Genomic DNA, 23328 nt, shown 5'->3' with positions numbered 1-23328 from the left:
TAAAGTCCATAATGAAAGATCAATGCGTCATTCTGGCCGCTGCCCCTCCCCACTTAATCCGGACCTCCCATTCCAGCTTTCCTTTCCCCATCCCACCCAACCCCAATGGCCCCAAAGCCTGTCTAATCTTCTCTCCATGCCGAGTCTAGGTGGTTTACTGAAGAAGAGGCGAACGAAGGATTCGCAAGATCTAGGGAAACCAGATTCTCAGAACCACGACGGTTCAGGCGCATCCATGCAACCCGCTTCACACGCTTCGCCCCAGCACTCGGGTACGGGTACACACGAGAATGCCGCCAGTATCGACAACATTATACACCAGGAGCAGCAGAAGCAGGAGCGTGTTACAAAGGGGAAGTACTCTCAGGAGGACTTCGAGCTCCAGCGCACCTTAGGAACGGGGAGCTTCGGCCGTGTGCACCTGGTGCAGTCTAACCACAATCATCGCTTCTATGCGATGAAAGTGTTGAAGAAGGCCCAGGTGGTAAAGATGAAGCAAATTGAGCACACAAATGACGAGCGCCGCATGTTAAATCGTGTCCGCCATCCATTCCTCGTTACCTTATGGGGAACCTGGCAGGATTCCCGGAACCTCTATATGGTCATGGACTTTGTGGAGGGAGGTGAATTGTTCAGCCTCCTGCGCAAATCACAAGTGAGTGATCCATGACCACTTCCTTCGGTCTTGTGTGTGAAACAAAGAACTCATTTGCCATTAGCGATTCCCGAACCCGGTAGCCAAATTCTATGCCGCGGAGGTTACCCTAGCGCTGGAGTATTTGCACGCACACCAGATCATATATCGTGACTTGAAGCCAGAAAACCTTCTGTTGGACCGTCATGGCCATCTGAAGATCACAGATTTTGGGTTTGCTAAGGACGTGCCGGATATTACGTGGACACTATGTGGTACCCCCGACTACCTAGCACCTGAGGTTGTCTCTTCCAAGGGATATAACAAATCAGTTGACTGGTAAGCTTGCTTTGAATGCTTCCGGCGAATTGTTCTAACTGTCTGAAGGTGGTCATTGGGAATCTTAATCTTTGAAATGCTGTGTGGATTCACTCCCTTCTGGGACAGCGGCTCTCCAGTCAAGATCTACGAGAATATCTTGCGGGGCAAGGTCAAGTATCCTCCATACTTGCACACCGACGCGGTGGATCTGCTCTCTCAGCTGATCACATCCGACCTCACCAAGCGCCTCGGAAACTTGCACGGTGGCCCCAGTGATGTCAAGAACCATGCCTGGTTCGCCGAGGTCACTTGGGACCGACTAGCTCGTAAGGATATCGACGCGCCATATATCCCGCCCATTCGCGGTGGACAAGGCGATGCAAGCCAATACGACAAGTATCCGGAGGAAACAGAGCACTATGGCCAGGAAGGAGAGGATCCGTACGTACCTTTTTCCACACCAACCGCACACCTGACTAACTCGTTCCAGATATGGCCACCTTTTCCCCGACTTCTAAGGTGCTTGTATGATTTTATGACGCGACGAAAAGTCCTCTGGGGGAGGGCCGGAACTGATTGACCTCGGGAGGAGTCGTGAAAAACCAGGAGCCATTATATGAAAATCCCATACTTTTCTATATGCACATCATTTTCTTAGCAATTACAATTGAATTTCCTTGTTCTTTTTTTTCCCCCTTCTTTCAATCGCTTGCTCGATATACAAATGGATTCGTCGTGAACCCTGTTCTATTCCCAATCTCCAACCGCTGGGGCACAAAAAGCCACGCCCATATTATACACGGGCTACCAGGCCGCTTCTATCGTACAGTAGTTCATTCGCAGAAGTGTGTGTTTGTGTCTTTTGCTTCTTGCTTCGTCCTTCAATATCCTTGTCTTCTTCTGATTCGAGGATTGATCGATTTAGCCCATAATGCCGCCGCCGCCCTCGGGCATGCCGGTAGCCATGGAGGCAATGGCAGCAGCATCCTGACCACCGAGACGCTTGGTCTCCACACCGACACGGGCGATGTAGGTCTTGCTTGTGGTGTTCCACATGGCGATGTACTTTTCCATGCAGCTAGACAGGCAGGTGTTCTCCTTGGCCGAGAGCGAGGTACCGGGGGTGGGAACGCAAGCCTTGAAGCAGTGCTTGTTGATTTTCTGGGGTTGTTGTCAGTTCGTTGCCGAATTTGGATATCAAGGGTGGTGACGTACTCCGATCAAGGAGCGGGCGTTGGACATGGCGGCCTCCTGCTGGAGCTGGCGCATGACTGCTGCCTTGATCTCCTCAGAGGTCTGGATGGGAGCGGCGGAGCCGGAACCGAAAAGCGACGACATTATGAGAGAGTTAGATAGGTGGAAAAGGTGCAAATGAGATGGGGTTGGATTGGATTGAATCGAAGAAAGTCGACGGACTTCAGGATCTGAGGTACAGGGCTGTGGCTGGAGTATTAGCTGCGCCACATTCGATGTGGACACCTTAGCCTAACAAGTTGTATACTTCACCTCCTTGTATCCGCGCCTCAAGAACTTCGCCTATTCACTCTTTCTTGTCGCCTTTCCTCGACTTTCTTACGGCTTTTTCTCTTCTTTCCTACTCGCTGGGTTTTCGGGTCCTGGTGACACCGTACCCCGTCCATCCCACCTCCAGTCTATCTTTGAAACACTCTGGGCTCGCTCCCCTCCATTGAGCCCTAATTCAATTCCGCAATGCGTCTTCCGTCTATTTCCTCGCTTCTCTGCTTCGCGGGCTTGGTTGCCTTACCCGTGAATGCCTACGACGACCCGAATATCAAAAGCATCCCCGTATGTGCTCAATGTTGATCCCGTTTCAAGCTGAGGTACTGACTTTGGACGTCTATTAGCTTCGCACCCACAGCCTCTCTCCGGTATGATTGTATCCTGAGTCCAGCTTGTCTGCGACTTCCGAAAACAAGCTGCGCATAGCTCGTGCTCCGAGGAGGAACATCAGTATTGACCGCTATTAACAGCCATACCTCGATTCGGATTTCCAAAGCCGCTGGTTCGACTTCGGAGGAGATACAGTAATCCGCGCTGATAAGTAAGGATATTCCAGGACATTCAAGTGAAATTTCACATGGGCGCCAGTGCTGATTTGCGTCTTTGTTTAGATATGTCCGCCTCACGGCGGACCGGCCGTCGCAGCAAGGATGGATCGCCTCCCGCGTGCCTCTGACTGCAACCAATTGGCAGGTAAATACACGGCCCCCGCGAATCGAAATGCGCCAAAGCTCACGTATATCCCTGCTAGATTGAGCTCGAGTTCGAGATCCACGGCTCCGGCAACTTGCATGGTGATGGATTTGCGCTCTGGCTCACCAAGGAGCGCGCCACGCAAGGTCCTGTTTTCGGTTCGACAGATAAATTCGAGGGTCTCGGTATCTTCTTTGACACCTATAAGAACAACCGCCCCGGTGTTTCGTTCCCTTACGTCATGGCCATGATGGGTGATGGGAAGACCACCTACGACCAGGCGCACGACGGCAAGGCGAACGAGTTGGCCGGTTGCTCTGTGAGTTCACATTGGTTTGCGGATGATTTGAATATGGCTCTAACTGTTCACAGGCTCGTGGTCTCCGCAGCGCCCCCGTCCCCACCAAAGCCCGCCTTACCTACTTCCAGGACAAGTCCCTGTCCCTGGAGCTGCAGTACAAGAGCGAGGACTCATGGACCGAATGTTTCAGTCTTTCCGCTGAAGATTCCAACATCGCCATCCCCTCCGTCGCATACTTGGGTCTCTCCGCCGAAACCGGCGAGCTGAGCGACAACCACGATATCATCTCCCTCAAGGCTGAGAACCTATACTCCCTTAACCGCGGCAATAACAACAAAGGCAAGACCACGGAAGACCGGTCCAAGAGCCGCGGTCGCTCTTCCCCCCGGCCTGTCAAGGAGAAGAGTAGCTGGAGTTGGTTCCTCTTCAAGACTGTGCTGTTCTTTGCCGTTATTGTCGGTGGTTACTTTGGCTGGACAGTCTACCGGACCAAGGCCCGGTCATCGCGTTTCTAAATTTACGTTGCATGGATATTTGGTAAAGCACAGGATTTCAACCTTTCTTCTGTGCGATTTAAGTTGGGTCTCTGGGTTTGCCCAGTTTCTGATTGAAAGGGATCTTGCATACATAGCCCCTTTGAAGCTCTTCTTTTTACTCTGATCTACGTTCAGCTCCCACTACAGTTCTTGTTATCTTTTCTGTTCATCCTTGAAATGAATTAAAGTCATGATCATTCAAAACATGCTCTAGTATGCAGCATGATGCTTGGGGTATCAATAGTCTAGTACAAGTAACAAATCAAGACGCCGCCCAATGTACACTCCATCTCATCATTTCTGCCGTTCTCTCTCCTCGCTCCACATGCGGTCCACAATCTGAAAGACCTCCGTAACACTGCGCATGACAACATCGTCAATTCCAAGCGCACCATACCGATGCTGGATCTTATCGGGATGCCAGCGAATGCGCTCCGCCTTAAGCGTGCCGAGTAACTCGGCCGGCGCCGGAGCATGACGCATGAACTCTTCAACAGCCTGCGGCCGAACATCAGCCCTCCTCCCAGAGCGAACAGGCCAGAAGATCAGGTTGCGTAGCGGCTTGGGGGCAGGCCCCTCCGCAGCCTTCCCGATAGTCTCCCAGCTCTTCAGATACTCGGCCCAGGGCACACCCCACTCGGTCTTTGCTCTTTTGCGCTCCGCCCCTCGCCGCAGACTGTCTTCCATGGCGCGTTCAAACTCCTCCTCCCCAGCCTGCGCATTCCGTTGCGCTTCTTCCTTCCTTTTCTGTTGCCGCTCGGCCCGCAGACGTTCCTGCTCAGCGAGCATGCCCTCACGAGTTCGCTCCCACATCCGACGACGCACATAATCCACGTATTCGTCCTCCGTCATCTGCTCCAGCTCGCCCTCCGGGCCCCGTTGTACGTCCGGGACGCGGTAATTGTGGATGGGCTGCCCGTAGACAGATTCCCAGTATGCGGCGCCTTCGTCATCGCCAAGTGCGTCAAACAGGGATTCTCGGAAGGTGTCGGTTGTTGAACCGAAGGGGTTTTGAGCTGTTGGGTCGCTCTGGTTCTCGCGGCGGTGTCGCTTGGAGGATTCGCCGTCTCGTGTCCGCGATTTGTGACGGTGCGCCCGTTTTCGGTGAGGGCGACTTCCATCTTTAAAGCGAAATGCCCGGCTGTGGCTTGCGTGGGCGTGGTCTTTGGGAGTGGGGTCCGGTTGGTGAGCTTCTCTCCGGTCCTCGGTAGGTTTGCTGGGTTGATGGTGCTCTGGGGGGGTGAGATGCCCCAGGCCCCTCAGCAGGTGAGGAGTTTGAGTTCATTGTAAATTTTGATTCAGATGGAGCAACTCTAGTTGGCAGATCTCATTGTTTGGGTTGTTGAGTAGAAGCATCAAGAGTACGGAGTATCAAAAAAGTAAATGAGACCTTATCTGGAAACCTCGGAGATAAGGTGTCTTAGTCATCTTATCTCCACCCCCACCAGGCATCTTCAAGACACATTGACCTGAAAGATTTGAGGACATCGATCTGAAGAAAATCAATCTGAAGATATAGACCTCAAAGATATAGACCCGAAAGAAACAGATCTGAAGAAATAGGTCTGAGGATATAGGTCTATGACCTATAAGATCTGAAGACATAGATTTGAAGGACATAGATCTGAAAAAGGACTAAAAAGGCGCTCTGAAGAGAGATCTTAAAATGGCATCAAAAAGAATATATATGAGAATATAGGAAATACAGGTCCAGGACAGAGCTCCCAGACGATCATCGAGTTTTCATCTTCATCCATGTGTGAGGTGGCATGTCAATGACCACATATATAGATATTCTTCTCTTTTGTACACCAAAGCTTGGACTAATGCGTCCTGTAATCATGTCAGCGCTGTAAGTGCGCAATCAGGAGCGGCCCTTTCTGCTTAAAGCAACGGGCCGTAACAGAGATAAATTGCGGATTACTGACATGTATTGTAATAGCGATTGTGTCATTCTTCGAAGGAGCTAGGACAGTTAATAGAACTAAGAATACAACGCGCAGAACCGAAAAAGACCAGAATATCTTACGATTCACGATCAGGTAGACCTTAGCCTCTACGCCTCCCAGACTGCTCGTGAAATCTCTCTCAACTGACCAGGGTGGAGCTTAAGGTCTTGCTCGGGAGAGTTTGGTTGGCGACAAAACAACTCCTCAAACTTGACGAGCAAAGATTCTTCGGAAGAACAGTGACCGGAGAGTTGTTGTTTGATTCCGGTACGTGGGATGTGATAATTGACTGCCTCATAATTGGGGTGTAGCGGGGCCGCTGGCGTTGTTGGGATCCTAAGGACACACCAGAGTCGCGAACAATGGTCTCAAATTTTACCATTGGCTTCTCTCGATTGACCAACACAATGATAGCAATCCTAGCAGCTCCCTGCGAGTTTGCAAACCACCAATCTGCGTTCTGCTCTTAGCTTTTGGTACGACTCAGAGACTGCAACTTCGAGCACAATGGTCGGCCATTGGCCACGACCCGTCCGTCCCCTTCAAAGAAGACACGCCTGATAGACGTATACCCCTGACGGAGAGAGCGACATAGATAGTCCCATACGGTCCAACACCTTACACAGTTCCCTATCGATACGTCTCGTGGCTCTCTCATGAGGCCCTCCCACAAGCTTTATAATCATCGATTGGGTGTCATAACAGTACATCTGCCGGGCAGACTTCGAAGAGAACTTTTCTGCAATGACTGGCGAGACATTGGTAAAACGTAGGTATTTCACCACGCCAATACCTAGTTCCGTCTGTTCTTTGATGATCTTGCGGATAGCGCCAGCCAATGAGCCGATAGTTTCGAACCTACTGACCGGCAGTGCATCAAAATACTCGAGCTCTGGGTTGTTTGGAGAGTGTCTGGCTTCAACATTTTGAGATTCTCTAATGAGGACTGGCAACATTGGAACCCTTCCGGCACTAGCTTTGGTAAGCTCCACGAGTATATACAAGGTTCCGGATAATGCTTCATCCTTACCTTATCGATCGGGGCTCGCTCGCTACACAGTGTGAAGCTTGAAGAGCTTGATACGATGGAACGGACGCCCAGGGTCCGTCGCAGTACGTCTTCACCTTCTGTTGGAGCTTCTGTAACTACCAGAATTTCTTCAGTAGCTCTGATCAAACGAGCATCTGTGGACAATTCGGTATGGTGGGAAGCCACTTAGAAATTTCGCGCATATGGGAAGACATTGTTTCCACAGATATGTAGAGGTTGAGAGGTTGTGAACACACCACAGTGACATGGGCATCGGTGCTGAGGATATGAGGATGAAGATGTAAAAGAAGAAAAGATACCGGAATGTGGAAGAAGTGATGATGAAAATAACATGGACTTTGGTTAAGGGATGCTCTTTCCCAAAACTTGCCAACTTGCCCTTGACTTAATTTCTTGGCTTTGGACCTTTAGCTACAGCACCAAGAAGAGTCCAAAATACCTAAAAAGTGAGTATGTCTTGAAAGAGTACTAAAGAGACTACCAAAGGGATCTGATCAAGGACTACGTAGCTACATGCATACCTATATAGTAGTATTCTTTTGGAGTAGTACCTAGGTAACCTTGGATGTCAACCTTCGTCTGGCTTGAGATTAAGGTTATACCAAGTGGGTCGCTTTAGTGGGTCATCAATCACGTGAACAGGGATTCCAATATGGGTTATTGTACCTAGGTATGTACCCAGGTATTAGCCACCCGAGGTTCTCTAAGGACCCCCATATAAAGCTTGGTTGAATGTTGAATGTTCATTGTTGAATAAGGTAAAAGCTGCAATATGCCTGTACAACGCCATTCCCTAACCCGAAGTCCAAGCCCTTGCCCCGAACGCAATTCCATGCCTGAAAGAGCAGAAAATCAAATACGATAATGTGCCATATTCTTCTTGATCTCATCCACAATCTCCACGGCCTCATTTGTACTCCTTGCCTCAAAGTCATAGCGCTTCTGCTCCGTGGCATCATTGCCGCGCACGATCATCACCCGGAAGCTCTTCGGGTGCCGTCGGCTGACCTTGGATCCGATCACGTCGCTGAAGCTGATCGACCGGGTCTTACCCCCGGACGCCGTTTTGCCCGTGTCACCAGGCACGATATGCATATAATCATTTTCAAAGGTGAGGATCCGATGGTTGGATGCTGTGAAAGACATGGGTTGTTTGCGGAACACGTGGTACCGGCGGTAATATCCGCCTAGGTGGTCTTGCTTTTGAGAAGACGAGGGCAACATGCGCTGGACACCCTTCTTGGCTTCCTTTTTGCTCTTCTTGGAGGTTGTCGGGTCGGCGGTATCCACCATTAAAGGCGCGTTTGGTGATGAGCTGCCTGGTGAGGTTCCGAGTGCGAGGGGGCCACCGCCGAAGCGACGACGAACCAGATCAAGTTCCGTGATGCTGCCCAGTGCCTCCACTGTGCGGTCAAGTGGTGCAATCGTGTTCGACCCCATCACCTTCAAGAGGTAGTTGCCCTTATCCTGGCCCCATCGTTTGCAAACAGTGTCCAGGATCTCGGCTATATAGCTGTCGGTAGATGTGTTGATGGTCATGACATGTGCGGAAGCCTCCATGTTGATGAAGCGAATCTTCAATGTCTTAGAAACACCAAGACGGGGAGTGGCATGCGAGATAGGTACCACGGGGCGGTCAGCGGGAGTAAGCGTGCTGTGGTTGAGCGCAGACGAAAATGGCTGGCCTAGGATGGGGTTCGTTCGGGCTGGTGTGGTCTGAGGAGTCCTTTTCTGTGCAGCAAGTTGAGTCCCTGGTACTGCAAGGCTTGCCGGCTGATCTGCCTCTTCTGACCCAATGCTTGAACTAAATTGTGGATATAGCCGCTCATTCTCCTCAAACTTCCGATTCCGATGCTTCGACCAGTGCGAATTCATCGTACGGCTTACCCTTGATCGTCCTCGGGACTTGGCAGATTGGTTGTTGTTTGACGTAAAATCTGTCATTGGAAGTGTCCGCCCAAGCGCTGGGAAGTCATATTCCACTTCACCATCGTCGACCATTCGTAGCGTCCATCGGTTAACTGTCAAATTTTTGCGATCAATTGCTGGACCGCGAGCATCCGCCGAGTATTTCCATAGGGCAAGACCAATAGTCTCAGCAACAGTTACTTGTGCGGGCTGCTCTGCAAGCTTAGACTCGCGTGTAAGTGGCAGATCCAGCGGGTCTTCAGGGTCGCTTGAAAAGGGAACGTAGATCTTCAAATACAACGGGTCCTCTTGACCTCGCCCAGAGAGCACCATGAATTTATCCACTGGATTGCTTGGTGCTCGCTTTCGGGACGTAAGCTGGCTGGTCAATAAGCTGACCGGCTGTATCATGCTGATAGGCCGTGGCGGGGGGAGATCTTGCAATGCAGGAGCCGGAGTGCGATGCTTGCGCGGTGAAGTATTCTGTGGCCCTGTACCGGTGGGCAACTTGTTCATCATAGTCATGGGCGAGGACAAATTCAAACCACCCGCCACGCCTGCCAGCAGCAAGGAACCAGATCCAGCCGTATTGTCAAAGTCAGAAGAAAGTGCGGACCCAACAGACTCAGCACCGGAATCCTCGTCTTCGTCCTCCTCGTGGAGTTCCCCGAGGGCCAGGCTCTCTGCGCCTCGACTCCCAGTTCGCTCACGACGTCTGCGCGAATACTCAACAACCTGATCGCTTGCGGAGAATTGGACTTGACCTTGTTTGTAGCCTCTGAGGTCCGTTTCGTTATCCGTCGACAGATCACTGCTAGTAGTTGTATCACGACGGGGGCGTGGTTTTACTTGGCGGTGTTGATTCGCAAGGTTTTGGGTTGATGCAGATGTGATCATCACTTCTGGCTGTTCCTTCTGGTCCCCAGAACGCATTGGAGAAGAGTCGGCTCGGTCACGGCGGATAGGCATCTTGTCGAATTTGATCTGATCAACAGCACTGTTCTTTGTTAGATAGGGAAGTAGAACACCACACAAAACTCAACCAACCTGCCAACGTTGTCCCCATCGTCGTCGCTGTCATCGCTGAGGTCGCTGCTATCGTCGTCCTCTGCTTCCGCCTGCCTCTGCACCTCTTGTTGCCTTTCCCGTCGAGTTTTCTTCTTTCCGCCGCGTGCGTGATGCCGCCGCGCGGTCATGTCCGTATGGCTCTTGCCGGTCACCATGCCACCATCATCCTCGCCGTCTTCCAGACCGAGGCCTTGCAATTCGTGGCGCTGGGGATTTGCGTTTCGTTCTGCTAGTCTGTAATATTCGGACGACACGTTCGCCGTTGTTGGAATCGGTGGGGAGTAAGTGCGCTTCAGGTGGGAGGAGCTGAGTGTGTTGGGATACGCGGCGGCGGTCGACCAGCCCGCCGCGCGGAAGCCAGGTGTATTCAGGACGGAGTCATTGACGTTGATAAGTCTGTCCCCGATTCCATCTTTGATAGTCGAGAGATATGAGGAGCGTAATTGCCAGATCGTAAAGCTATGCTCGGGTTAGTCCTTGGAGACCTTCCGCGGCGATTTGAGGACCGGTCTGCAGTTCCGGATGCGACTTACTCTTCATTGTGAAGAAGAGACATCTTCCCGGCTTTCCCAAGGGCATATGTGTGTAGTACCCCAGGAGTGTGCTGCGCAGTAGCCACCGAGGTCTGGATTCACAGCACCTCGAGCCTAAGATCGCATGTTCGGGGGAAATAAAGGGACGGATAAAAGCGAATGAGACTAGCTCATACAGGACCAGCCTGGAAAAATAGATCAAAAGATAAAGATATCAAGAACGGAGAAAAAGGAGAGGAAGGGGAGTTGTATGCCAGAAGCAAGAGAGGGAACTTGCGTTCTCCGCAGATCATTTCCCCGCCAAGGGGTCACTCCCAACTCCTCAACTACATCGATGTCTACAGGTATGTGTATACAACACATTGACGGGTCAATTATTACTCCCTAGATGACCATGCCCTCAATCTCGAGAAATGCTGTGAATTACTTCCGCCCATGGAACGTATTCTATTACTATGTAATACCATGGGTGGCTGATAAGCATTGAGATTCAAATAACCGAACAAGACTAAGACACTCGAATATCCTCGCGATTGTGCCTAGAAAGAAAAAACAACACTCTCTCCAATACCAGTGAGCTGATTGGCTGCCTCCAATGCCTCCTTCCATTGATCCAGACCAAATTGGCCGACAACATAGCATCCGTCCTCTTCTTTCAGGCGAAGATTCCCCTTCTCTACCATCTTGATCAGTGCAAGAACATCCTTTCGCTCATGCATCCAGTTTCCTTTCAACGTGATATTGCAACGTGTGACGAAGAGATTGGGAATCTCAAGCTCGTCATAGGCACCCATCAGACTCACCCGGCCCCCAGTTCTGAGCGACATAATACCGGATTTGAGATGCAAGGATCTTCGGGCTCCTGGAGGAGAAATGTCGAGGAACGCATCCATCGGACCAAACGTGTTAATGTTGCGGACATCTTTTGTAGGGTTACCTGTCCAGGTTATCGTAGAGATCCTTTCACAAGAACCGTTGTGAGTGTGGGATAGAATCTGATTGAGCTGTACCAGCTTAGCATCATTGTGACAACAGGCTACAACTTTTGCACCTAATATCCAGTTAGCTTAGATTCTTGATTATCAAGGAACCTCTTTGGTGGACAAGAAATATATTACCCATAGCCAACGCAACCATGCATGCAGCAACGCCGTTTGGATAAGTGGCCGGAGAAATCAAGACCGTTTCACCGGGCTTCACATCAATGCTAGACAATCCACCGAACGGCCTGAGGAAGGTGGCAATCGCGCAAAGTTGTGCTGGGGTATATGCAAAGCCCCATTTCCTCGGATCTCCCATCAACTTAGCCTCATCCAAAGGATAGCAGTTCTCAAGCGGTGCTCTCATGAATTCGGCATACGAACCGTCTGCAAAGCCGCTAGAGACTGTGACTTCCTTACTCTGAGGGTCGAAGCCATGATATACAGGGTTGCAAAAACGAATCGTCTCCGGGCTATCTCTTCCTTTCATCACCGAGTCAAAGAAGACTAGTTGGCCAATCCTCAAAGCGGTTGCATCGTCACCGACCCGACTCACACGGGCAATTGCACTTGAGCCGGGAATAAATGACTGTTCTTGGGGAGATCTCCCAGGGTTGTAAAAGTCAAAGCCAAGTTTGCTGTAAGAGTGGAGCGGCGTTGCGAGGATACGCAGAAGAACACTTCCTGGCAGTATGGACGGGATGGGAACCTGTTCAACTTGCGGTTCATTAAATGGAGCTGGCCTAAGAATGAGAGCATTATGCGTTGTCTGAACGCTCGGAAGAAGCTTTCTGTACGGGATGCTTGGACGCTGGGTGTCCGGAGAACCTGTAGAAAGAACTGTACAGTTGAGTCTTCAGATTCATGATGAGCGATAACACTTGACCTACCTGATGTGACATCGTCAGAGTTACCAGATTCAGATACAGCACTCATCTTGGCATGCAGGAGCAGGTCTGCACAGAATATGAGTCGATATAGCAAGAGCCGAAATAACAGAGGTGGAAGCCCTGAAAACAAGAGAGCTCAGCACACCCAAAGGGACAGCCTTGATGAGAAAACAGCGGGAGAAGAAAAGTTTTAAGACGTGTCAAGATGTAAACAACAATTAAATTGTTGTGCTCGGAGTATCAGATTGGAATGCCCCAACACCATTAAAACGTATGCTTCTTGACAAAAAAGAAATAATATGTTACAAATTTGATCATCTCTCAAGCCTTAGCCTTGGCCCTACTCTTACGAGCCTTCTTCGGCTTTTCCTCATCGGCATCAACATCATCATCGGCCTTCTTCGTCTTCTTGCCCTTGGCCGGCGCCTTCTTTTTCTTAGGCAAGCTCACATACTTGTCCTTCTTCAGATCAAGTTCTTCCTCGTCCTCATTCTTGATCTCTTCAACAACTTCTTCTTCATCGGATCCTTCAAGGGCATCTTCAATATCAGGTTTCTCCTTCTTTGCCTGCTTAGGTGCCACGACATTGCTGGCCTTCATGAAAGGCATGGGATGCGAACGCGAGTTGTACAGGCGTGTGAAGGTGGCTTTGGTCTGTGTCTCAAGTTTGATCTTAGACTCGTCCATTGGGCCTAGTCCTAGTTCAACCATGGAATCGAAGTCCTCGCGAGTGAGATAGTATTCATCCATGAGATCAATGACCGAGTCAACACAGTCCTTGCCTTCGTCCATCATTCGGCGGATCATCTTCTCCTGGAGCAAGGCATATACTGCTGACGGATCTCGTCGCGGTTACCTGTGGTCCGAAGACGCATGTGGCCCTGTATTTCCTTGACGTATCGGGATAGTTTGCCTGGAGAATAAATCAGTTAGGAAGTTTATACAGACGGTTGTGAAATTCTCAAGACATACCTTGTTTGCTGTTGTTGCCCAGCCAGCTAGTAAATGCAGGCCGCTCATTGAAGTTACCGTACTGGAAGCTAGCTGGCCGCACAAAGCTGAAAATGGCATGGGTGGGCATAAGACTCCACTGCTGCTGGGTGCCGTGGATCATGCGGTCGACGAGGTCACCATCACTGATACTCGAGGCGGCATTGTCCATCAATTCAAGCGACTTCAGTCGCTGTTCCTTGCCTTGATATTTGCCCGCAAGAGCAGGTTTGGTCTTGAGGTAGTTCTCCTGAAGCATCAGGTAGCTGAATTCGTGGTCGTTGAAATAAAGCTCGACTTTGTCATTCAGGGTAGAAGTGGAACTCGGGGAAAACATCTGGGCGCTGAGAATTTTGCTGACAATATCCCAGGGCTTGAGGATGATATTCTTCTCCCACGACTTTGACATTTGCTTGCCTTCGTCATAATTGAGTCCCTTTTGGTCCAGTCTTGCGGTGGAAAGCATGTTGATGACCTGGCGGATATCGGCATGTGTTCCTTCAATGAGGCCATCAAGTACAGGAGGCGGAATCTTAAGGCCTTCTCGGAAACAAATAGTGGACAGTCTTGCCCGAATTTGCTCAGCAGTCGGGCGTCTGAACGGCACGTCATAGGTGATGAAGTCGAAAGGTTTCATCTTCTGAATCTTTCGCTCATTGCAGATAAGAATGATTGGAATCTTGGTCTTCTTGACGATGGCTGCGACAGCTCCGACACCTCCACGATCACCAGCAGACATACCATCAACCTCATCCATGATGAGTACGAGCTTTCTCTTTTCACTCTCCACTTGCTTTCCGTGTCCGGCGAAATATCCTTGCAATGATGTTGTATCTAGCACACCCAAGGTAGAGCTCTCAACAAGCTTCTTACTTCTGGTGTCACTGGCGTTGGTTTCCACGACATCGAATCCTTCCAGCTTCGCCACAAGATGGGCTGCTGTAGTTTTGCCGATTCCTGGGGGGCCGTGAATAATGACGGCACGATATATCCCCGAGCCGTCTTTACCACCCTTTTTGAAATCGGCTTGGGCGCTAGCATGCCAGTTCCGCAGCCAGGTTTGGATCTTTTCCACAGCACCCTTATTACCACAGATCATACTGATCGATGTTGGGGCATACTTTGTGGTCCAAAGATCGCCAGATGATGCAGGCTGTGGGCTTGGTGGGGTCTGAGACGTGGTGGCAGCGGTCTTGGATGCTGGAGCCATGGCCGTCTTTCGTTTCTGCTCTTCTCGTTTCTTCTCTTCTGCATCAATTTCGGCTGCCATAGCACGGACCTTGGCCTCGTCGGCTTTCAGTTTCTCGGCGTACTTTTCGGCAGCCTTCCCATCACCGCCATTGGCAGGCAATCGTCGAATCAACTCAAACAGACCGTCCTCGTTGATTGTCTTGATCTTGTGCTTCGCAATGGTCTCAAGCTTCTTTGGGCCGGCGTCAGCTCCGAGGACCACATAGCTCGTTTTAGAACTAGGAGCCCCCACAACTTTGCCACCGTATTTCTTCACCAATTGCGCACCCTCTTCGCGACCGAGGGATTCCAAAACACCGGTGAAAACAAACGACAACCCAGCAAGGCAGTTTTCTTCCCCAACGGGCATCTCCTTAGTCCCAGTCATTACAGGGTCCCGGCTTTGTTGCGCTCCGAACTTGAATTTCTTTGGTTCTCCCTGAGGAGGTTCTGGAGCGTCAATCGTAGGAATGCTGTCGAAGATATCTTGAAGCTCTTTGCTCTCTGGTTTGTCCTCCTTTTTAGCCTTTTTGGGGCTAGCCTTTGGCCTCTTTGCAGCTGGCGATGCCGCAGCCTTGGCCTTCGGGGCTGCCTTCTTTGTTTCCTTTTTGGGTTCTTGGTAGTCACCATCTTCATCCTGGTCGATGAGAGCTTCCGACTTGCGCTTGCGGCCAGGTCGAGCCTTCGGGGCAGGAATCTCGGGGAGACCTTCCATGACCACATCATCCTCATCATCGCGTGAAGATTGCTTCTTCTGCGTGCTCTTCGATGCTGCGGCGGCTGGTCTCACCTCAAGCATTTCGAAGTCACTGTCCTCGTCGCTATCATCTCCAGCCACATAAGCATCGTCTCCGTCACCGGCCTTTCCATATTCGGTTGCAAAGATGTCATCGGCTCCCAGTTTTTCATCTTCAAGAACCTTTTTGGCTTGCTTTGTTGATCCCCGTGTAGTAGTTCGTCCTTTGCTGGCGGGCTCTTCCGCGGTCTTCTTGGGGTTGGGATTTTCGGCAACCAGCTCGGCTGTATCGGGCCGAGCTTGCTCGGTCGTTTTCGTAGGTCGCGTCTTCTTCTTACTGGAGGCAAAATATTCGGAGGAGGTTGTAGGTTCTTCCTTAGTTTCTTTGGGCTTCCTGCAAAGAAAGTTCAGTCAAATTATACGAGACGTTTCAAAGCGATGGACATACGGTTGACTGTTGGATTTCGCTTTGGTCGCGGGTGCTTTGATTGGCGCTACATCTTCTTCTTCGTCACTGTCATCCACAACTTTCCTGCTGCCTGTTCTCGCGTTAGACTAGTGATGCTGGAGTATAGATTATGGAGAGCATACGTCTCTTTCTTGTGACGGAGGAGTCCTGCATTGTTGGATTTGAGGTTAGATTATCATCTCTAGCGATCCAAAGGAAGCCAGGGCACATATAAGTGACCGGGACCTCCGTTCATGAGCAAGGCACCAGCTTACCTCTTTTTTGGCCGCGGGCTTAGCGGCGGCGTCGCTGGAGCCTTGACTCGACTTGCCACCGAAGAAATTCCGGATGTCCATAGCGAGCCTCAATTAGTTGCACTTTGGCATAGAACAGTAAATGGGGACTTGATTGAAGACCAATTGAGCTCTTGCCGCAGCGTTTGGTAGGTCGCGAACGACGCGCCACACTCCTGCTGGAGACGTGACTGGCTGACGTAAGGCAGCACTTTCTTCCCCTTTGGGACTAGCGTGTATTAGCAAGGTATAGCTGCCCACCGGGCACCTGGGCAGATCTAGGTAACTACTACTATGTAGTATGAAAATCATGAAAGAACTTGCAAAACTCAGGATAGCATGGGCTGTGCATGACACCTCTAGGGTAGGAGGAGCCAAGCACATCTATAAGATTCTAAGTAATGGCAAGGGAATTACCAGCCAGGCATACACATATGTACTACCTAGGTAGATATAGTGTAAAATTATTGAGTCGCATGGCGCGCGGGGGTACATCTCACATCAACAGGATTCTATTTGAATCTACTGTGACAAGAACCTTGAAATAGTCGGCCGCTTATGCGGCCATAGTCCATAGTCTGGTGGTCTTCTCAGGTAGTCTCCTCCGGTAGTCTTTTTATCTGTCTTTTTGGTGGTATTTTTAGACGTCTGGTTATATAGATATTTCCTCCCTTCTCGGTTTGTCGGTTAGACAGCGAAAAAGGGTCAGAAAGTGCTTAATTGTGAAACGGGCTTTTCTAAATTGTAAAATTGTATGTTTAACCTTCCAATGATATAGTTAGTTAACTAACTAACTAACCTAGTTATGGACTGAAATTGGCACCTAATTTATAAGGCATCAACAAATAAGCAGGCGCCATGTCACGTGTAGTCCAGATTCCCACTTTGGGATTAGCGTAAATCATCGAAAAGTGCCGGAGTAACGAAGCCTTCCGCAACATTGGTATATCTCGCCGCCTCCCCCCTCACAATGGGTCCACAGATCAAGATGTTTACTGGAGCACTCTCCGCCTCCACGCGGCCAACTTGTACGAGCGATTCAATTCCCAGAAAATCCACTCGCCGGAGACTAATAGTGCGATATAGTGTCGGGACCGCTGGCCACCTTTTCTCTATCACGATGCTTCTCTACCACCTCGCGTGCCCTTGATTGGCTGACCCCGAAATTCCAAGAAAAATCCAAATCCCCCAAGGGTCGCCCTCATGTCGCTACCGGCGGATCCACCCGAGGAACAACAGTCGTGTGGGGGGGACTTCGGTCTGCGCATGAAAGACCACGACCGCCGCATGCCCGCATCAGCGCTGAAGATCGCCGAAGAGACTATCAAGCGGCGGCTACGAGGAATGAACTATAAGCTGTACAAGCGTGTCAGCGCCAACATTGGTGTCTACACCAAGGGTAACGAGCAGCGTATGGGTAAGGGTAAGGGTAAGTTCGACTACTGGACTGTCCGACTGCCCGTGAGCCGAATCGTCTTTGAATTGAAGGGGGATGTCCACGAGAAGGTTGCCCGTGAGGCTTTCAGATTGGCGGGCCACAAATTGCCAGGTAGGTCATGCATTCTCTCCATGTGCTATTCTGGGTACGAAAAATGCTAATTCTTATCCATTAGGTCTCTGGGAATTCGTCAACAAGAATGACCCGCCTGTTGTCGGTATCACGAAGCTTGGAAACGGTGTCACTCTCGACTCCCTCAAGCGGGCACGCAGAAACCCGCCCCTTGGTACCAACAATCTCGCTTCACCTCCGAAGAGCGCCTCCTCCAGCTCCGACCCTACCCAATAAATTGTCATTTCCCGCATGATACCGTTTCCTTTTTATTCTCATCGGTCATGTCTTTTGCTTTTGTCGTCTTCGCCGGCTAAGCCCCAACGCCAGACCCAGGCCCATACCCCTGCTGTCTACGGGCCTTGGCCACGGCATCGTCCTCGTCACGTTTCGTGTCTTTTGTACATTATCATCAGCTGTTTGCGTCTCTTTAGGAGCGATCGAGGCACGGGTTCCTCCAATGGATCTTTTTCTTGATACTAGGAGTTTAGACAAGGAAATATATTCAGCATTTACCTTTACCAGAGTCAGGGACTGCTCCCATGCCCAGCTTCTGTGCTTGGAAATCCTCGTCGTTGCCGGATGCCGGGCTATGTCTCCCTAGACCAGGGCTCACTTCGCTTGTAGTGTGCTTATCGCCGCCTTGGGAGGTCAGTCATTTCTATAGTGCACCCAAAGTTATCTCTAAGGAAGCGACACACTTCCCAATTGTCCGGTCTGCTTTGGTGGAGTTTTAGTGAATTCGCGGATAGACTCATATCTACATCTCGTATATTAGCGAATAGCAATTGCAAGAGGTGGTCTTGATTCAGTCCATACTGAGTGCTCTCTCCGCCGGGTTCAATATCAACAAGTCTGGGGTCGGACATTTTGCTGCTGTTCATGTGCAATAGAGGTAAAATGTTGAAACGATGATAGACGGTATTATGAAAACATGGCAGAGATTTCTGATCAAAAGATGAAAGCTATTCTGATGTTCCCAGTGGGCGATCCAGTTTATGGATGACGGGGATGTGATGACGTATGTGAAGAGGACTTGGAAGCTCTGGACTACTCCGTACACAACTCGAGATTCCAAGGTTAATATTATTGTGCCAAATATGTTCTGCTCAGAATCGACTCTTGCTATAATGTGGACGCGGCTCCACTGCTAAGTGCATATATAGCTGCGACTTTGAGAGATTGATGTATGCAACCTTGGAAAGATCTTTCCACTACTGTAAGTTACTGAAAGCAGAGGGGAAGAGAATATGATCTATTCATGTTGACGGAAATCTATGGAATACGAGCGTACGGTGTAAAATCACAATGTATGAATTCTCTTACTAACTAAAAAGAAGAAAGATCCAAGGTCTTCGAGTGGCACCCAACTGCGAGGGTTGCCCTTTTAAGATGAAGAGTTTCATTGTCAAGGGCCTGATTCATACAAAGCCCAAGGAATTCTTCATTGATTACTACGACAAGGCTACCGGGAAGTCCACTCGAATTCACCTCGAAGAGTACTTTATAAGACGGTACAATATCCGCCTCGAATATCCTAATATACTCTTAGTCGAGATACAAAAGGAAGATTTCCATTACCTAGCCGAGTTCCTAGTTATCAAAGGCCTTCAGAGATACCGCTATAAGCTTACCGACGTATAGGTAGTATAGATAATCTAATGTCAGACTGGGATATGGCCCAGGCCCTAAACAGGAACCTTGGTTTTTGTTATGGTCTAGTGGTAAAATACGCCGTATTTATTTCCACATCTAATAATATATGTATGTACGACTAGGCCCCCGAAACGTCTAGCTAATACTCGCTAGTCTAAGGATCTTCTCTAGTATAGGAACGATCCGATTCTAAAACTTTATAGTATAAAGATTAGTGACTAAATAATCAAGACCAAAGCCTATCTCCTTCCGAGCCCTAAGATTTAGTTCGGGGGCAACCGCAAATATAACCCTTAGTATTCGGGAAGCTAGGATCTCCGCGGTAAGAAGTTTTATAAACCTAATAAAAAGGATCTTATAGCTTAGGGCATCGGACTTTACTAGGCACCCTAAAGTCAATCAACGAGGACTAGGCTACTAGCTAGGCTGATCAATTCGTGAAGATATACAGAAGCATAGGTGGCGTGGTGACTAGCCGACTAGTTATTATGGCAGTGAGCGAAGACATCAGTATAGCTATCAAAAAGACTTACGATACAATCGCGGCGGTGTATAAGAGAGAGCCCTAGCTCATAGTATGACGTCAAAGGCATTTGACATCCGTGATCACCTTCCCCATATCTTCTTCTACGACCGTCACCTCGAGCTCACTGTAATTTTTGCTTTGAGCATCAACCCATCATGGCCCCAAAAAAGGCCACAACCCCTCGACAGAGGATGGAGACGAGCACAGGTCCCGTTCTGGCCATCGACCTTCATCCTCGTCCAAGCTTCAATCTACCCCTACATCTACTGCAGCCACGAAGACATGCTACCAGTTGTAAGCTACTGAAAGCAGAGGGGAAGAGAATATGATCTATTCATGTATCTGAGCCGCCGGCTAAACTAAGCTAGTATGGTCACGTTGGTCACAACTACCTTAGAGATAGTACACAATGACAAGTGAAATAACGCCAGAATCCTTCTCGGAAAAAGCCTTTATGCGCCCGTGAAAAGTGAAAATAAATCGGATACCTGGGGATTTCGCAAAAGTGTGATCCTACTTAATAGCAGGCCATAACCTCATAGACCCCATGCTCACTGAAAACCACCTAGTGTACAAATCGTCATTCATCCATTGTCTTGGTTTGTTGGTAGTGAGTAATTAAAAGTCCATGCCCATAAGGTAACTAATCTGTCATTAATTATATGTCTCCAGTTAAACTATACAGGTAAAGCATACCTTTCGTAGATGCGCATGAACTTAGCCACGAAGGCTTCAAGATGGAAAATTACTTTCTGTATGGATGTTCCATCAGCGTTTGGATTGATGGAATGATAATCACCAATGACTTACACTTCCCAGCTTGATGCGGTGCTCATAGAAGGCAGACCACTTGATAACGTCTGGCTTCAGCGCATCATCGACTCGTGCAACGAGCTTGAATGTCAAGGTCTAGCACCAACAGTTAGTACCTGGAGAATGTTCATCGCAAAGGTAGATGCATACCTTCAAAATGGTTGTTGGCGGGATGCAATGGGTCAAAAGATCATAAAGACGTGCGCGGACATGCAACAGCCGAGCCGGTGATCGTTCAGCCAAGATTTCATCAGCTGTTAGGGTAACAAGGGCCTCCCAGTCCGGAGGCGGGATGAGGGTCTTGTCAGTAACTTTTTCACTATATTTCCAAAAACGTAAGCCTATCAAACGCAGAGCAATGAGAATCGGGGTGGAAACTCACTTTTGCGCATAAATCGATTCAAACATGAGCAGCGCACGACGCAGATTGCGTCCACTCTCCTTTGCGATCCTCTTGTTAAGTACCTCAGACTCGGTCCATCCCTCCTTTTTCCCTGCGAGATGGAGTGCAGAGCAAATGTCGCTTTCAGTAGGTGCTGCAACCCTGACCAGCAGGGTTCGAGACCGAATCGGTGCAATGATGTTGGAGGTGCTGTTGGCCAGGAGAATCAACCGCAGATTGGGACTGTATTTCTCCATGGTACGTCTGAGAGCTGCCTGTGCATCTCGTGTGAGGTGATCGGCTTCGTTGATCACAACGACCTTGAACCGCTGCTTCGCGCTGAGATCCACCTGTTGCGTCTGCGCAACCTCTTTAAGCAATTCCTGGACAACTACTCGATCATATGTTCCGACATCTGCAGGGGTAATCTCAAGATGGTACACCGACGAGACAATGTTGAATTCTAGCTTTCGGTTGCTCGTTGTTTGGAAGACTCTGGCGTCGATCTTGATCTTCTCGACACCGGGGCCGTACAGTTCTTTTAGTGTCGCAATGACCCGTGTCTTTTTACCAGCGCCCGAGGGTCCGTAAACTAGTAAATGTGGGAAATCTCCGCTGTGTGCCTATGAAGTGTACCTTGTGTCAAAATGGTGTTCATGTTCCGCAGGTCAGGGCTTCTTACCAGAGAGCGTAGGCGATCAGAGAGCTCTGGGTGATACGAGAGAGCATCTAGGGTGCGTGGCCGCAGCTTGTCCACAAGGAGAGCCATTTTGTAGAACTGTTGAGAGGATTCAGGAATCGAGATGGTTTTTCGACAGAGGATGCGGACTGGAAAACGCGTCCAGACACGCGCCTAATTAATCACTGGTCCGTGCACGATCCCACTATATCCATGCATGCAGCAAAGAGTTTCGAAGCACTTATTTCAACGTAGACTATACAATTACACATGGATAAACTCAAGAATATATACAGCTAGATAGTCTTCTAGGCATTTGGCAGCCTTCCGCCAAACTCCGATATGTATAGTACATGCAAAATTTGCTTCGAGAGATGAGATGAATACGAAAAAGCAGACCCAACACCACACACATGTTTCTATGTTCACTGTTGAATGTCCAATTCTATGCAAACACACACAGTTGAAATACAATGTCCAGTGCGCCCTTGGTATGAGCTTCTTATGATGCGATTGGCGTTAGAACACCATTGTCATCATATTTCGCTTCTGTTCTTGGTTAGATGAGGCCAGGAAAGCAAAGTGTAGGCACGAAACTTACTGAAGAAGGTATATGACAGGGTAATAGTATCAATGCCTTTCATATTAGGATCGGTGGCAAAGTCAGGATCAATGAAGAAGAAAACAGGCATATCGACCGACTCTCCCGCATTGAGCTTCTGCTCCTCAAAGCAGAAGCATTGAATCTTGCTAAAGTACGGCGCGACCTGACCTGGCGTGACACTGTATGTTGCGACTCCAATAATATCATTCGGACCCTTATTGGTTGCCGTATAGAATGCCAGCGCCGTCTCGCCGGGTAGCACTCGGACCTCGCGCTGCTGGGGGGTGAACTTCCAAGGGAGAACATCCGACACTGAGCCGTTGAATGTGATGCGCAGACGGCGAGAATCTGTTACTGGTGTCACACGTGCAGAGGTATCACCGTCGCCGGTTCGGTGGGTGAGAATGGGCTGACCGCCCCAACCGGTCTGTTGGCAGATCTGTAATCAATCGGGATCAGATTGAGATTCCGTATAGGATGTACTCTGGATCGAGCGAGAGCTTGTCATACCATTTTGTAGAGAGGAACAGATCCATATGCAAGGGCAACCGTCCCAAGGATCATACTGATGGTATAATACCTGATCGGGGGCTCTGTTAGCATATGGGTTCCCACCAATACGGGTTCAATGCCAGCTCACATTGTAGAGGTATTGCGTTTTTGCGATTCTGGGGTATTAAAAGGCGCTGCAGATGACTTGCGTTGTTCATGAAGCAGGAAATTCCTCGAGAAATACCTCCGCTCTACCTCGAAGACGCTCTTTCGGAGATAGATTGAACGCTGGGGGATCGTCCCCGTCAGCACAGAGCGCCCCAGTGAGGGGGATAATCTTGAAAACATGGTTCTATGACTTCAATGGGATTGGATGTTGAGTCGCATGAGATCCAGCGTATCCCCAACACGTGATAACTCCCGTGATTCAACAGCTTATCGATAAGCCCTAAGCCCCGGGGTCACGTTACATCTAAACGGCGAGCAACATCAGACCATGCTGTTCGGGCAATTGCGCGAGATATTCGGAAACGGACAAAACCCAC

General features: G+C 49.6%; 11 protein-coding genes across 11 annotated transcripts; 3 read left to right on the top strand and 8 right to left on the bottom strand.

Moving 5' to 3' along the window:
- Positions 1-22: 22 nt before the first annotated feature.
- Positions 23-1628, top strand: pkaC (cAMP-dependent protein kinase catalytic subunit pkaC; the record flags this gene model as incomplete). The annotated part of the gene is made up of 4 exons (XM_057295002.1): positions 23-655; positions 720-973; positions 1022-1396; positions 1446-1628. The coding sequence occupies 4 exons, from the start codon at positions 23-25 to the stop codon at positions 1471-1473; spliced, it is 1290 nt and encodes a 429-aa protein (XP_057142884.1). The 3' UTR covers positions 1474-1628.
- A 248-nt stretch (positions 1629-1876) lies between these two features.
- tim13 (protein translocase subunit TIM13) lies at positions 1877-2293 on the bottom strand (the record flags this gene model as incomplete). The annotated part of the gene is made up of 2 exons (XM_057295001.1): positions 1877-2116; positions 2171-2293. The coding sequence occupies 2 exons, from the start codon at positions 2291-2293 to the stop codon at positions 1877-1879; spliced, it is 363 nt and encodes a 120-aa protein (XP_057142883.1).
- Positions 2294-2631: 338 nt separating this feature from the next.
- On the top strand, positions 2632-3985 carry N7519_008224 (legume-like lectin family protein; the record flags this gene model as incomplete). Its single annotated transcript, XM_057295000.1, has 6 exons — positions 2632-2761; positions 2821-2844; positions 2947-3017; positions 3088-3169; positions 3228-3488; positions 3542-3985. The coding sequence occupies exons 1-6, from the start codon at positions 2666-2668 to the stop codon at positions 3983-3985; spliced, it is 978 nt and encodes a 325-aa protein (XP_057142882.1). The 5' UTR covers positions 2632-2665.
- Positions 3986-4300: 315 nt separating this feature from the next.
- N7519_008223 (uncharacterized protein) lies at positions 4301-5471 on the bottom strand (the record flags this gene model as incomplete). The annotated part of the gene is made up of 2 exons (XM_057294999.1): positions 4301-5264; positions 5452-5471. 2 exons carry the CDS (start codon positions 5469-5471, stop codon positions 4301-4303), a joined length of 984 nt encoding a protein of 327 aa, XP_057142881.1.
- Positions 5472-7858: 2387 nt separating this feature from the next.
- Positions 7859-10538, bottom strand: N7519_008222 (Sin1 family protein; the record flags this gene model as incomplete). Its single annotated transcript, XM_057294998.1, has 3 exons — positions 7859-9911; positions 9962-10441; positions 10516-10538. The coding sequence occupies 3 exons, from the start codon at positions 10536-10538 to the stop codon at positions 7859-7861; spliced, it is 2556 nt and encodes an 851-aa protein (XP_057142880.1).
- Positions 10539-11054: 516 nt separating this feature from the next.
- On the bottom strand, positions 11055-12431 carry N7519_008221 (putative isopropanol dehydrogenase; the record flags this gene model as incomplete). Its single annotated transcript, XM_057294997.1, has 3 exons — positions 11055-11566; positions 11634-12323; positions 12386-12431. 3 exons carry the CDS (start codon positions 12429-12431, stop codon positions 11055-11057), a joined length of 1248 nt encoding a protein of 415 aa, XP_057142879.1.
- A 275-nt stretch (positions 12432-12706) lies between these two features.
- N7519_008220 (replication factor C subunit 1) lies at positions 12707-16145 on the bottom strand (the record flags this gene model as incomplete). The annotated part of the gene is made up of 5 exons (XM_057294996.1): positions 12707-13218; positions 13358-15735; positions 15790-15880; positions 15933-15957; positions 16065-16145. 5 exons carry the CDS (start codon positions 16143-16145, stop codon positions 12707-12709), a joined length of 3087 nt encoding a protein of 1028 aa, XP_057142878.1.
- A 1140-nt stretch (positions 16146-17285) lies between these two features.
- Positions 17286-17868, top strand: N7519_008219 (mitochondrial 54S ribosomal protein uL16m; the record flags this gene model as incomplete). Its single annotated transcript, XM_057294995.1, has 2 exons — positions 17286-17631; positions 17696-17868. 2 exons carry the CDS (start codon positions 17286-17288, stop codon positions 17866-17868), a joined length of 519 nt encoding a protein of 172 aa, XP_057142877.1.
- A 76-nt stretch (positions 17869-17944) lies between these two features.
- On the bottom strand, positions 17945-18500 carry N7519_008218 (uncharacterized protein; the record flags this gene model as incomplete). Its single annotated transcript, XM_057294994.1, has 4 exons — positions 17945-18027; positions 18148-18273; positions 18333-18391; positions 18451-18500. 4 exons carry the CDS (start codon positions 18498-18500, stop codon positions 17945-17947), a joined length of 318 nt encoding a protein of 105 aa, XP_057142876.1.
- Positions 18501-20431: 1931 nt separating this feature from the next.
- On the bottom strand, positions 20432-21777 carry N7519_008217 (replication factor C subunit 5; the record flags this gene model as incomplete). Its single annotated transcript, XM_057294993.1, has 6 exons — positions 20432-20456; positions 20510-20565; positions 20624-20722; positions 20777-20945; positions 21009-21631; positions 21691-21777. The coding sequence occupies 6 exons, from the start codon at positions 21775-21777 to the stop codon at positions 20432-20434; spliced, it is 1059 nt and encodes a 352-aa protein (XP_057142875.1).
- Positions 21778-22189: 412 nt separating this feature from the next.
- N7519_008216 (cytochrome c oxidase assembly protein) lies at positions 22190-23131 on the bottom strand (the record flags this gene model as incomplete). Its single annotated transcript, XM_057294992.1, has 4 exons — positions 22190-22236; positions 22289-22730; positions 22802-22871; positions 22932-23131. 4 exons carry the CDS (start codon positions 23129-23131, stop codon positions 22190-22192), a joined length of 759 nt encoding a protein of 252 aa, XP_057142874.1.
- Between the last annotated feature and the right edge of the window lie 197 nt (positions 23132-23328).

This window comes from Penicillium mononematosum (genome assembly GCF_028829835.1).
Source record: "Penicillium mononematosum strain IBT 11891 chromosome Unknown utg000005l:1.0-9366267.0:1.0-9372171.0, whole genome shotgun sequence".
Lineage (NCBI taxonomy): Eukaryota > Fungi > Ascomycota > Eurotiomycetes > Eurotiales > Aspergillaceae > Penicillium > Penicillium mononematosum.
Note: the sequence above shows the minus strand (reverse complement) of the source record. Positions and strands in the feature narration are given on the sequence as shown.